The 13306-nt window shown below is 47.7% G+C and overlaps 1 protein-coding gene across 3 annotated transcripts in view; it reads left to right on the top strand.

Moving 5' to 3' along the window:
• Positions 1 to 12886, top strand: part of PDCD11 (programmed cell death 11) — a 42072-nt gene extending 29186 nt beyond the window's left edge. Inside the window, exons 22-36 of one of the 3 annotated variants that reach the window (XM_033130528.1) lie at positions 1248 to 1356; positions 2728 to 2817; positions 3027 to 3129; positions 3498 to 3675; positions 5706 to 5762; positions 6477 to 6599; positions 7235 to 7357; positions 7775 to 8081; positions 8303 to 8419; positions 9227 to 9373; positions 9593 to 9840; positions 10575 to 10743; positions 11093 to 11246; positions 11703 to 11868; positions 12601 to 12886. In XM_033130528.1, coding sequence (XP_032986419.1) covers positions 1248 to 1356; positions 2728 to 2817; positions 3027 to 3129; positions 3498 to 3675; positions 5706 to 5762; positions 6477 to 6599; positions 7235 to 7357; positions 7775 to 8081; positions 8303 to 8419; positions 9227 to 9373; positions 9593 to 9840; positions 10575 to 10743; positions 11093 to 11246; positions 11703 to 11868; positions 12601 to 12772 — 2263 coding nt within the window. In that variant the 3' untranslated portion in view covers positions 12773 to 12886. Of the gene's footprint in view, positions 1 to 1247; positions 1357 to 2727; positions 2818 to 3026; positions 3130 to 3497; positions 3676 to 5705; positions 5763 to 6476; positions 6600 to 7234; positions 7358 to 7774; positions 8082 to 8302; positions 8420 to 9223; positions 9374 to 9592; positions 9841 to 10574; positions 10744 to 11092; positions 11247 to 11702; positions 11869 to 12600 lie in introns of all 3 variants that reach the window. The other 2 variants (XM_033130529.1, XM_033130527.1) reach the window with 2 other exon arrangements.
• The last annotated feature ends 420 nt before the right edge of the window (positions 12887 to 13306 follow it).

Raw genomic sequence — 13306 nt, 5'->3', positions numbered from 1 at the left:
TCGTCATACAAAGTTATTTCAGTGTATTGACGACAGTCCCTATGCTGTACATTACATTGAGACCCTGTTTTTAATTCTTTGGGATATATACCCAGAAACAGCCATGATGGATCATATGGTGGTTATATTTTTAATCTTTTGAGGAACTTCCGTACTGTTTTTCGAAGTGGCTGCACCATTTTATAGCCCTATGAGCAGGGTACAGGCAGGGTTCCCATTTTTTCCACATCCTCACCAACACTTCTGTTTTTTTTTTTTCTTTAATATAATGGCCATCCTTACAGATGTGAGGTGCTGTCTCATTGTGGTTTTGATTTGTACCTCCTTGATGATTAGTGGTGTTGAGCACCTTTTCATATGCTTGTTGGCCATTTGTATATCTTATTTGGAGAAATGTCTATTCAAGTCTTTTTTGTTGTTAATTGAGTTGTAGTCTAAGCTCTTATAAGAAAACCAGACATACTGGCTTAAGGCCTACCCTAATGACCTCATTTGATTACCTCTTTAAATTCCCTGTCCCCAAAAACAGCCACATTCTGAGGTACTGGGGGTTAGTACTTCGACATACGAATTTGGTTGGTGGGAGGGGACACGATTCCGCCCATAGCAGAGGCATCCGGTGTCAGCGATTGAGTGAGTACATTTCTTCATCCTCACGACATAAGCATCAGCTGGGCTGGGTTAGGTGGGTAGGAGTTCTGCGACTCCTTTGAAATGATATGTGGGCTGATAACTTTCAGACCACATTCCCCTGTTGCTTTTCTGAGAAGAAAAAGAGAGTCAAGGAAGTGATAATGATAATGGCAAGCTAGCACAGGGGAGAGAGCCCTGACTTCACTTCCTGTTTCAGTAGCATAAAACGAGTTTAATGATATCTGTCCTGCCCAGTTCACATGAGAGTGTTGTCCCGTTCAGTGAGAGATTACTTGTGAAAGCACTTCTGCAAACTGTATAAAGCAATAGCTGAAGTATTATGAAAGAAGTAAAACAATTGTGTTTGCAAATTTATAAAGATTATCGTAGGCTACTTACTTTACAGCTTGTTCATACCGACATGAGTGAAATGGAAGAGATTAGCTCATGGGCAGGTATCGGGAAGATTCCCCTTTATGGAGGGAAATGGCGTAAAGGGTGTATATGAGTTGGGGAGTCCTATGCAATCAGTCCATGGCCACTTGGGGAAGATGGTTTCAAGCAAGAAGCTTATCCAGAGTTTGGTTTACTCTTCATTGCCTTCCTACAAACAGTGAGCTGGAGAAGGATAGTCATACTGCTCTCAACACTCACTCAGTTAGCCCGTTGGAGAAGATGAAACAGTACCAGACTGGTCAGACCGTGACTTGCTTCTTGAAGAAGGTGAGTAATGCACACCTTGCAATGAGACCCATCCATTTCTCAGAAGAAAATGAGAAGCTGGAGACAAGGGCCGTTAGCACTAGACGTTGGTTCTGTGTTTCCTATAACGCTGACCTATGGAAGGCAATTTATAAGGCCTCTGCTCCTAGAAAACTCCTGGTCTGATCGAGGAAATAAATTTATGGCTTATGAAGCAGTTAGCAAGCAACTCGCAATTCAACATGTTTATAGATTAATTGTACAAAATGGAAAGAAAAATACATCAGAGAAAGATTTAAAATAAATGTAGTATTGGATTTTAGATTCTTTCATAAAGTACAGATGTGATGCAAAACAATGTGTAATCGGGTGCCAAATTGTGCGTTCTAACCCCAAGTAGAACAGGAGTTCAAAAAAGGGAAGAGATCAGAGAGAATTGTACTGGTTGGGATATATCAGAGAGAAAGTTGGACTGGGCTTGACCTTGAAGAATAACCACTCTTCCTCGCTGCCAGATTCTTCTTCCATAAGTGTCTGTCTGAGCCTGTCAATGGTCCTTCATCTCTAGTTACTTGTTGTCTGTAGACATTCATACACCCATACACCCTAGATGCCTTAGAGTGGTATGTAAGGCTCTTCATAACCTAACCTCATGCTGAAAACCTCCTCTTTTTCCTTTCTTATCTTTATTTCTACTCCTGGAGTGCCCTCTATACAATTCTTCAAGATCCAGCACAGATAACCCTTATTACTAGTTCTCCTGTATGTTCTCATACATATTGTACTTCCTGCATGTTGCTTGCTGTCTAGCTATTTGCATACTCACTTGACTTATTCTTTGTAGACTGTCACCTCCTGGAAAGCAGGGCCTGGCTTTTATTTATCATTATCATGCCATGTGCATAATGGCTGCTTGGTAAATGTTTTGTTAAATTGACTTGAACATTGGTGTGTGTGTTTAGGGCAGAACATTGTGTAAATAGTGAAGGATCAAAATCTAAATCGGTCTAGAAATAAGATGTTGGCCACTGAAGCTGGTGAACAGTCTCTGGGCACGGCTGAGCTTGGTGGAGACTGAGATGTAAGGGGTTGGTCCTGCTGCTTGAGGGCCTCTCGCAGGTCTTTTTTGCCTGCTTAGCTGCTGAGGCACCAGGAAGGATGCACATTCTGCTGCCTAGTGAAGGCTCTGAGCTAGATTCTGTGTGAAACCTGTGAGAAGTGGAGTTGGGCAGGGGCAATGGGATGTAGGGGTGGATTCCTGTCCCCTGGGAAAGTGTGGGATTAGGGCCCTTTAGGTCCTGGGATTTCAGGAAAGTCTATGTTTTAATGAAGAGAAAAGAAATGCTTGTATCTGTCCCATTCCATTTCTCCTCCTGTGTTTTTCCCTCCCAGTACAACGTGGTTAAGAAATGGCTTGAGGTGGAGATTGCTCCAGACATCCGGGGGAGAATTCCCATGTTGCTCACTTCTCTTAGCTTCAAGGTCAGTGTGCTTGAGATCCCTGGAGAGGAAACCCAGGTTCTCTAAGCTCAGCTCTGTGTCTGCTGTGTGTTCACAGTGGGTATAAGGAGCCGTGTGCTTATTCAGGGATTGGTTTGGGAGATACTCGCTATGGAGACTTAAATGCTGTATGGTTTGGATAAATGATAGACGTTTCTTCCAACGTCAGAGGACTTTCCTTAACCTTCCAGGTTCTGAAACATCCAGATAAGAAGTTCCGGATTGGCCAAGCCTTGAAGGCCACCGTGGTTGGCCGAGATCCCTCCAAGGCCTTCTTGTGTCTCTCACTCACAGGTGTGGTGACACAATGGTATCTGGTCAGGGAAGGGAGGACGGTAGGAAGCTGTGGGAAGGTGTCTTCCATTTTTTCCCCGGGTTGAAGGATGCCTTCGGTATTGGAGTCCTCAGAAAGCCTAGTGTGCTTGGTACTTTCTTGAAACAAGTGTGTTCAAGGCCTGTGTTACTCCACCACTCTCTGAGTCTTAGCCCTGGGGTTCTTGACCACGTGGCCTGGTCAGCTGGGTCTTTGTGATCGTTCTTGTCCACTCAGCCTAGACACCCCAGGTCTGGGCAGCCTCCACCTTCCCCAGCCTGTGGTTGGCCATCATTCCAGTTTCTTGGCTCATTTCCTCTTCTCTGAATCAGGTTCATTCTCCTACCAGGTCCTCACAAGCTTGAGAAAGGGGAAGTGGCCATGGGCCGTGTGGTGAAGGTGAATCCCAAGAAAGGTCTGACTGTCTCCTTCCCCTTGGGGAAGATTGGAAGAGTCAGTGTATTTCACATGAGTGACTCCTACTCAGAGACGCCCCTGGAAGACTTCACTCTGCAGCAGATTGTCAGGTAGGCTGAGTTTTCTTCCTCTTTTCAGCTGTTTCTGGGATTGTGGGATTTTTTTTGTTTTTCATTGTAAAGGTAATAACATGATTATGTACCAGAAAAAAATTGTATAGAAAATGGAAACTTCTGTTGCTCCTCTCTTTCTCCACAGTTTTTCACCACTATACACTTTAGTCTCTATCTTTCAACATTTTAATGCATATATATGTATAATTTTTATTTCTATAATAGAATTTCATTTTATATACTGTTCTGCAACTTGCTTTTTTTTCATAGCAGTTTATCAGGACTCTGTCTTTTCCCATGCTAATATATCTAAATTAACCATGTTTTTTTTTTAACTTTATTTTAACATTTTTTTTAGAATTCTATTACGTATGTGTTTTTTTTCCATCGTAGTTCATTTAAAAATTCTGCTGATGAACAATAATGTTGAAGGGAATATCTTTGCACATGTGTTTCCATACTGGTACAAGTATATCTGTGAAATAAATCCCTAGAAGTAAAACTGGTCAATTGATGTTACTTTTTGCCAAAGTGCCCTTGAAAAGGACTGTGCTAATTTATACCCCTATTAACACTTAATATAACTATCCATTGCTCACATCCCTGTCAACACTGGATATTCTTAATTTTTCATCTTAGCCATCAAATAGGCAAAAATTGACCTCTCATTTTAATTTGCATTTCTCATGTTTGCATGGTCATTTTTCATGTTTATTGGCTGTTTGTTCTGTGCTTTGCTTGTCCAAGTTACTTACTCATTTTTATACTTAAACATTCATGGTTTTAATTTTTAAAAAAACTGATCTGTAGGTTTTCCTTGTAATAAGAATGGTAACCTTTTGCAGTTGAGAGGTGATTTACTTATGAACCTCTCAGATGCACAAAAGTGAGCCTACCTCAGAGTTTTAAAACCATTTTATAACTTGAATAAACTAGCATTGTCGAGGTACATTTCAGCTTGCCTTTCCTGAGTAAAGGAATACTGAGGATTGCCTAATCCTCAGTAAAGCCTTTCCTGAGAATTAGTTAACAATGGAGCAGACCCCTTTGGGAGGCAGAGATTGGAAAGTAGTCTCACCTCAAGTGGCCTAGCCACCAGCGCCTGCCTGAATTCTCAACCGCTGGTCAGAGCTCAACAGCACAAAAATGTCCAGGGCCTGGGAGAAGAAAAACATGAGTCAGAGAGAAATCCAGGATCATCTCTGCTTTGGCTCTTGAGGCTTCTAAAATGCGGTGTGAATTTTAGCAAAATATTTACTTTAAACAGATTTTATGATACCCCAACGTGTGAGTAGCATTCACTTGTAATCCCTTCATCTGTTAAATGTGGATAAGAAATTAATTGCCTAAAGGTAGATGTCCTTTGAGATCCTTTCCTGCTTTCGGGACTGTGATGATGTGTCATAAAAGGCCTGTTGTGGGGAAACTTTGGACTGTACCATTGCTGAGATCTTTTCTACTGCTAAGGTTCTATACTTTGCGGCTTTGGGCTACTAATTTCTGTTTTAGATTAAGTTTGGAAACCCACCAAAGAGTAAACCCTGTTTACCTCCTGGAAGCCTCCCCTGCTCAGGCCTTACCGCTCGGCTCCCTCTGAACCGCTGCCGCGAGCCAGCAGTAGCTAGGTCATCCTCTGGTCACGGTGTCCTGTGGCCGCTCTGCCTCTCCACTGAGATCACACACTCCCAGGACCTGACATAGGGCTGGGCTCATCTCCTCAGCACTCACCACATGACTCTGCGTTTGCCAGAGGGCTTTCACGTCTCTTACTTTCTCCTCCCAGTACCTTCTTGAGTAAGAAGAGAAGGTAGTACTATTTTTACCTGACAGACTAGTAAACTGAGGCCCAGAGAGGTGACACGACTTGTCCGGAGACCCTCAGCAGGTTTGCAACAGAATAAAGAACAGAGCCCAGTACTCGTGTCTCTTTCTCTGGCCTCTTGGTCAGCCTTGTGAAGGTGAGGCCCTTTGCTGTGTCCTGAGATACTGAAAAGTCAGTGTTTCTTTCTCTTTTGCTCTCATTCCAGGTGTTATGTCCTGTCCGCTGCAGGTCCTGTGTTGACTTTGTCGCTGCGATCATCCAGGTGGGTGTCTGTGTTGTTGAAACAAGAGCGGGGAGAGAACTGCAGAGAGGCTACATGGATCTGACATAGTCTTTGGGGCCCCCCCTTTCCTCTCTGTTTGGCCCTTATACCCTGCCCCGCTTTTATCCAGAAAAGCTGAGGACATTCAGATTGCTAGAAGAACCTGTGTGCTCAGGTTGGGACTCTGTTGTTGTGTTTATGACCACAGGACACTTGTCTCTCTCCTGTCAGCCTTGGCCCTTCAGCTGTGGATTTGGCCCAGTACCCGCATGTCTCCCAGTATAGCCCATTGTTTCTCAGGAAAGGTTCGGCTATCCAAACGTGGGTGTTCAGGTTGCCCGATGGTGGCTCTGGTGAGGGGAGATGACTTAGCCCCCAAGGTTCCATAGTAGGGCTGAGTGTGTTGTGAAATGGATTGGCCTGGGGTCAGCTTGCTTCATGGTTAAAAATGGGTGTTTATAGGGCCAAGGCTTTAAGTTTGACCGCCCTCTGGCTTGGTCAGCTTCTCCCTTTTTCTTTATAGCTGACTTATACACACATCCCCAGTTGACAGTACTTCAGGGGAGAGTAGGGCTGGGCTCTGAAGGTTGTGTCTTATGGCAGGTCCAGAATCAGATTCTTACATATCAAGTTTGATTATCCCAGGTACACTGGGGGTGAGAGGGGGGAAAAGAAGGTTACAGGTATGTTTATGTAAGCCTTTTATTCCTTTAGGACAAACCCGGAGACAAAAAGCAAAATCCCGGATCCTGAGATTAACTCCGTCCAGGATGTTCAGGAAGGGCAGCTCCTGAGGGGCTACGTGAAGTCCATCCAGCCACACGGTGTCCTCTTTGGGTGAGTGAGGTGGGGCCTGGGGCTGTGGGCCAGGCCTGAGTGTCCTCCCTGGGCTTGTCCTGGTCTGCGGTCCGTTGCATTCCTCAATCAGCTTCCCTGAAGGGAACAAGAAAGGAAGGACAATCAGTGAGTTCCCACGAGTTTTTTAAATTCCAGGTTGTTTTATACTTTTAAAAGAGTTTTGAATTATTCTGTTTTTTTGGTGTTTTGGACAAAGAATATGGCATGTCCAATTTCAGTTTTAAATACATTTGGATTTTCTTTGATTTCGTGTTTGATTGTGATTTGTAAATCTTCTGTGAAATCATTTCATGTTCACAACCACCAGAATATTACAGCCTTCTCTGCTATTGTGTTTCCTCATTTTCTTCGTGTCTTTCTAGCAATTTGTTATTTCTATATTGTGATGCTGTGGTGTGGGGTGAAAAACACCCTTCAGTGGTATCTTCATTGTGCTTGATCATTTTTTCCAGTTTACAAAGCCCTCTTTATCCTTTCGAATGCCAGGAACTTAGGTCTGTTGCGCATCCTGGTCACACTTGGGCCCTGGGGAAAGCGGGGGCACTAGGACCGGGCTTGGCTGGGACTCTGTTGTTGTGTTTGTGACCACAGGACACTTATCTCTCTCCTGTCAGCCTTGGCCCTTCAGTTGTGGGTTTGGCCCAGTACCCGCATGTCTCCCAGTACAGCCCATCCCAGAAAGGCCTTTATAACAAATACCTCCCCGAAGGGAAGCTGCTCACTGCCAAGGTCCTAAGGTAGGTACCTTCTTCCCTCCCCAACCCCCTCACCCCTTTCTCTTGGAGGAGATTTAGAGGTAAACTTTATGCCTAACAGCTTGGGTAGTGGTGAGCGAGTACAGTGTTCAGGTGAACAAAGCCCCACTGTTTGGAGCCTTCTACCTCAGCTCCTCAAACAGATGTGAAGACTTTTCTCTGCATAGGCATCTATTGGGGACAAAGTAGGGGGACATCACCGCCGCCCTCTGTCTTTTACTACTGAGCCTTAAAAATGTGCAAATCGTTCCTGAGAATACTGAACAGATTGCATAGCGGGTGAGGCAGGGCCCAGGACATCGTGGGCTGATGAGGAGAGGAAGGCCTGGGCTGCCTGCCGTGCCTGTTGTACTCGGTGTGTCGTCTTCACTGTCCACCCTTCCTTTCTCGCTGTCGTAGCGTGAACCACCAAAGCAACCTGGTAGAGCTGTCGTTCCTCCCCGGCGACACAGGGAAGCCGGACGTATTTCCTGCCTCCCTGGGACTGCCACTTCCAAAGCAAGAGGGGAGGCAAATAGAGCCAGAGGAGAGTGATCACAAAGGAGAAGAAGAGAAGGAACAGAAGAAGAACCAGAAAAAGAAAGAGAAGAGAAACCAGAAGGGGCAAGAGGAGGTGCAGCTGCCCAGCAAGGAGAAGAAAGAACCCCAGAAACCACAAGCGAAGAAGCAGGGCAAGCGGCCACGCCTGGAGTCTAGAAGCGAGCAGGTACATACCCAGGGAGGAGGGCCCACCCTCCCATGAAAAGGAGCGTGTTTTAAAACCCAGCCAGGTAGCTGCCTCGCCTTCTTGTGGACTGAGAGCAGTGTGTGTTTGGAGGCCTGGCACTCGGTGGTACCAGGAGGGGCAGAGGGATGGTCTTACCCTAGGCCGCCCAAGGGCTCTTGGGCAAGAAGGGTGGCTTGGCATTTTCCCACCCATCATCTCAGGAACGAATGAACAAGAAGCAAAAGAAAGCTGCTCCGTCAGAGGAGGACGACAGTGGTGTTGAAGTGTATTATCGGGAAGGAGAAGAAGAGATAGAAGAGACGAGTGTGCTGCCCAAGGTGAGGGACAGCTTTGACTGGGGGAGGAAAGGCTGCTCTGGGGAGGGGGCCCTTGACTGCTGCCTAAAAGCTGAGCTGTCTCGGGCACCATCCTCCTCTTTCACTTCACCTGTAAGATGAAAAGTTGGGGCTGTTTGTTTCCTCAGCTGGTCATCAGCTCCCTGAGGACAGGAACCCTGTCTTACCTATATATATTATTAGGTATATTATATATTAAATTAGTATATATATATTATATATTAAATATATAATTATATTATATATTATATTATATATTAAATTAGATTACTATTATATATTAAATTAGATAAATATATATTATATATTAAATTATATTAAATTATAATATATTATATATTATATTATATATTAGTGGAATGGGCAGGTAAAGAAGGGGCTTAGCCTTCCTGAGCCTGAGTTCCCCTCTGAAAAAATGAGAACAGTGCTACCTGAACTGAGGACTGGGTATGGAGGGGCTTCCCAGACTTCAGCTATCATATCCCTACTACCCGCAGAACATTTGTCTTATCTCGGTCCTAGCTTGATTATTGTTTTATACTTATATGTGTATGTATGTATACATGCATACATGTATGTTAAAAAGTTGTTACCTAATTGAATTTGTTTACAAAGAAAACGTTTTTGTCACTACTCTAAAGTTTCCCAGTGGACCAGGGCCTAGTGTGGCCCTGGCAGGAGGGGCAAGTTCTCTGGGCATCCCTGCTCCTCCAAGTGGGATGGAGCTGGGGTACAGGGAGCAGCCTGAGCCAAGTGCTTTCCCCACATGCCTCTGTGATCCTCCAGCAGAAGCAGACCAGGCCAGCAGAAGTACCCCGGCTGCAGCTGTCTTCCGGCTTCGTTTGGGACGTGGGGCTAGACTCTCTGACCCCGGCCTTGCCACCTCGAGGAGATAGCTCAGATAGCGAGGAGGACGAGAAGCCGCAGCAAGCCACGGTGTGTCATATTTTGCAGGGCTTTGTCCTTTTTGCAGGGACCCCCTAAGGGTCTGTCTCCTGTGCTGTGTGGGTGTCTCTTCTGGCTGGGTGGGGCGGTCTCAGGCCGAGGAGTATTTATAGGGCTCTGGGACTGCCCTGCCAATTCTCGGCTTCCACCACAGACCTCCCCAGGGTCAGAGGAGCAGATCACTCACTTATTTTCTGCTTTTCACAATAGCAGAAGAAAAGCAAGAAGGAAAGGGAGTTGGAGAAGCAGAAGGCGGAGAAAGAGCTGTCCCGCCTTGAGGAGGCGCTGATGGATCCCAGGCGACAGCCAGAGTCAGCAGATGATTTTGACCGACTCGTGCTGAGCTCCCCCAACAGCTCCATCCTGTGGGTGCAATACATGGCCTTCCACCTGCAGGCCACGGAGATCGAGAAGGCCCGGGCTGTGGCCGAGAGGGCGCTCAAGACCATCTCCTTCAGGTCTCGTCTTTGTCCCCCCTGCTTCAGGGAGGGGTCTTTTGACAGGGAGGGTCATGTCTCCCCAGCTTGCAGGGCTTCCACCTGTGGGTCATTTCCTCCTCGGCAGGCTGACAGCAGTTGGGGTGACAGACAGCAGGGGCCCAGGGATTCTCTGACTCGCCCACAGATGTGCCATCTGTGAAATAGATCTGCTCATTTATATTTTATAGTCCTCGTCACTGAAATAGCTAAGGGTCATTTACAGGAGTCCTGCCCCGCTTAGAGCAGAAGTAGAATAGAAAATACAGCTCTCCGCATACCTAGATGAAAATCCTGTAGGTGGCCATTTTCCAGGCAGAGAGTAGAGTGAGTTTCCTGAAGCTAGTGAAGAGGGGTGGCTATCCTTTGCTTCATTCTCTTCGTTTGGGGATGGAAACAGACCAGAGATTCTGCTCCTTCCAGCTCAAACTCAGGCCAGTTTGAGATTCGGTAGGCTTCCTTCCTAGGAAAGGAGGTAGAGCCAGGTAGAGCCTATATCTGGGAGGCCCAGACCCGGCAATCATGGGTTTGGGGTTTCTGCTTCTGTGAGCTGCACTGGGGCCAGGGGCTCTCAGTGCCTGCATGTGGCCGTGGGAACTGAGGACATGGATGGAACCTGGGGAAGAGGATGGAGTTCTGGTTGACAACCCATGGGGGCGTGGGAGGCTCTTTGGGCTGAAATGACTGAGCTCACATGCTGACTGCTCTCCCTCCAGAGAGGAGCAGGAGAAGCTGAACGTGTGGGTGGCACTGCTGAACCTAGAGAACATGTATGGCTCTCAGGAGTCACTGAACAAGGTCTTCGAGCGGGCTGTGCAGTACAATGAGCCTCTCAAAGTCTTTCTTCAGCTGGCTGACATCTACACCAAGTCAGAGAAATTCCAGGTAGGAGTCTGGGCCAGGTGGCCCACTGCCACAGGGTTCCCCGCCACTCAGAAGCTGACTCCTGGGAGTCACAGAGGCAGCCCGGAAGTCTCAAGGAAGAAGCCCCACGTTCTGATCCAGTTCTCGTCGTAGGACCTCCTTGCGGGCACAGGATTAGTAGGCAGACTGCCCATCACGTGAGGCCTCCACCTCTGAGCCGTCCCTCTCCCCTCAGGATCTAGCATTGAGCCTTCGTAGTGGTTGGAGTCTCTGAGCCCAAGTCATCTTCTCATGAGCAGAGCTGCCTGTCTTTACTGTAGACCCCTCTGTTGGATCCCACTTTCCTCAGCTTGCCTTGTCTTTCCCACAGGAAGCTGGTGAACTCTACAACCGGATGCTGAAGCGTTTCCGGCAGGAGAAAACTGTCTGGATCAAATATGGCGCCTTTCTTCTGCGCAGGGGCCAGGCAGGGGCCAGTCACCGTGCGATGCAGCGAGCCCTCGATTGCCTGCCTAGTAAAGAGCGTGAGTGCTCATTGCCACCTACGGGCCTGATTTCTGAACACATTCGGCTCTCAGATATCTGGGCATGGGGATTGTGGGTCTCCTCATCTGAGGGTGGAGGTAGGAAGCCTCGTGGAGGGCACTTAGCTATCTGTCTGTTGATTATATGCGCATGAGCATAACGCATGTTGCATTTCAAATGCTAGACTGTGAAGATGGAGGAACAAAAAACAGTTAGCACTAATTCTGTTGCCCCGCCCCCCTGTCCTTTCTGGGCGCAGAGAATAGGGTGTCTGCAGTGGGAGCCAGAGATCATTGCCCTCCCATCTGTGGAGTCGGCCCTACCCCCACTGCTCTTTCCCCATCACCCAGGTCCTGGGACCCAAGAGCAGGGAGTCAGGAGTCAGACTCTCCCTGCAGCACAGGGTGTGTGGTGAGGGGTCCTCTTTGTGTGTCTGAGCTGTTCTCTCCCTGCAGATGTGGATGTGATTGCCAAGTTTGCCCAGCTTGAGTTCCAGCTGGGAGATGCGGAGCGGGCCAAAGCCATTTTCGAGAACACGCTGAGCACCTACCCAAAGCGCACAGATGTCTGGTCGGTCTACATCGACATGACCATCAAGCATGGCAGCCAGAAGGAAGTCCGGTGAGAGGGGAAGCCAGATTGGGGCCGAATTCCCTACTGGGGGTTGGGCACATTGGCCAAATGGATGAGTTTTAGCCCTAGAGCAGCTCCCAGCATCCATAGTTGTCTTACTCTATCTGGAAAAACAGCTTTGACATAACACTCCAGGTCCTGTGGCATTTACTTTTACAAGTTCTTTTTCTGTCTCGGCCAGCCTCTGGTCTTTGGAACTTTGAGTGGGAGGTAGGCTGGCCGCCAGCCAGGAGTCAGGAGGCTTGGGTTTCCCTCATAATAACACTGTGCCTGCCCGGCTCTCATTGTAGAGACTGTTCGCAGGCATAATCTCACTGTTGTCTGCCAGCATCCCCACAGGGCAGGGAGGATTGGGCGTGGGTAGACTGAGGTCCAGAAAGAACTAGTGCTTCGCCCAAGCCCATCGGTGAGTTTTAAGCAGAGCTTTTCTCACAAATCCATACCTCGTGCGTGTCCCCATCTCACTAGCTCTGTCCTGATTCAGGCCAGTAAGCCCTGTAACATCTCTGGGTGTCTGTCTGCTCATCTGGAAAGGGAGCGTGGTGTTCTCTCTATCCCAGCGGACATGAGGGGAGTTAATAATGGTGAAAATCAAGATAGAAGGGGGAGTGCTGGACAACAGAGGCCTGGGCTCCAGAGCCTAAGAACAGGTGGGGAAAGTTAGCTGGGAATCGTGTGGCTGGGGACCAAGAGGCAAATGCAGCCCTGCTCTTCTCACAGGGACATCTTCGAGCGGGTCATTCACCTGAGTTTGGCCCCCAAGCGAATGAAATTCTTCTTCAAGCGCTACCTGGACTATGAGAAGCAACACGGCACCGAGAAGGATGTGCAGGCAGTGAAGGCGAAGGCCCTGGAATATGTGGAGGCTAAGAGCTCCCTGTTGGAGGACTAGTGGCAGCCACTGTCCCCAGATGCCATTGTCCTCAGATACCACTGTACTCAGACACCACTGTCCTCAGACAGCCAGTGGACAGGGCGCCAGCCCACCGAACCTCAGGCCCCTGGGCGGTTGGAAATTGTTGCCTGAAGACTCTAATTTAAAGTGCTGCTTTTTCTGCAGCACCTCTGGGGTAATCCTGTTATGATAAAAAAGAACTTGCAATTTCTTATAATTTCTTTTTGCTTATTTTGTTTCAGGTAGCAACTTCATGTTTTCCCTTTTCTGAGGCTTCTTATCCCACTTTGGCCCTGGCAGGCTCTTGGTCCAGCCAGAGGGGATCAGCGGGTTTGAGGGAGCAGGCTCTCTCCTTTAGAGCTTGGAGTCCTGGGCATTCCCTCAGCCTCAGCTCAGCTCGGTCTTGTGTCGTTTTGTGGAGGCTGTGAGGACAAAGGCGGAACCCAGAAGGAAAATTAGGGAACCTGGGCGCCTGATAGGAAAGCCACAGGCATTGATGTAAACCACCTGGTGACGTCTCCTCCCAGGCCC

Source organism: Rhinolophus ferrumequinum, chromosome 16 (genome assembly GCF_004115265.2).
Source record: "Rhinolophus ferrumequinum isolate MPI-CBG mRhiFer1 chromosome 16, mRhiFer1_v1.p, whole genome shotgun sequence".
NCBI lineage: Eukaryota > Metazoa > Chordata > Mammalia > Chiroptera > Rhinolophidae > Rhinolophus > Rhinolophus ferrumequinum.
The sequence above is the reverse complement of the archived record's forward strand: the minus strand, read 5'-3'. Positions and strand labels throughout refer to the sequence as shown.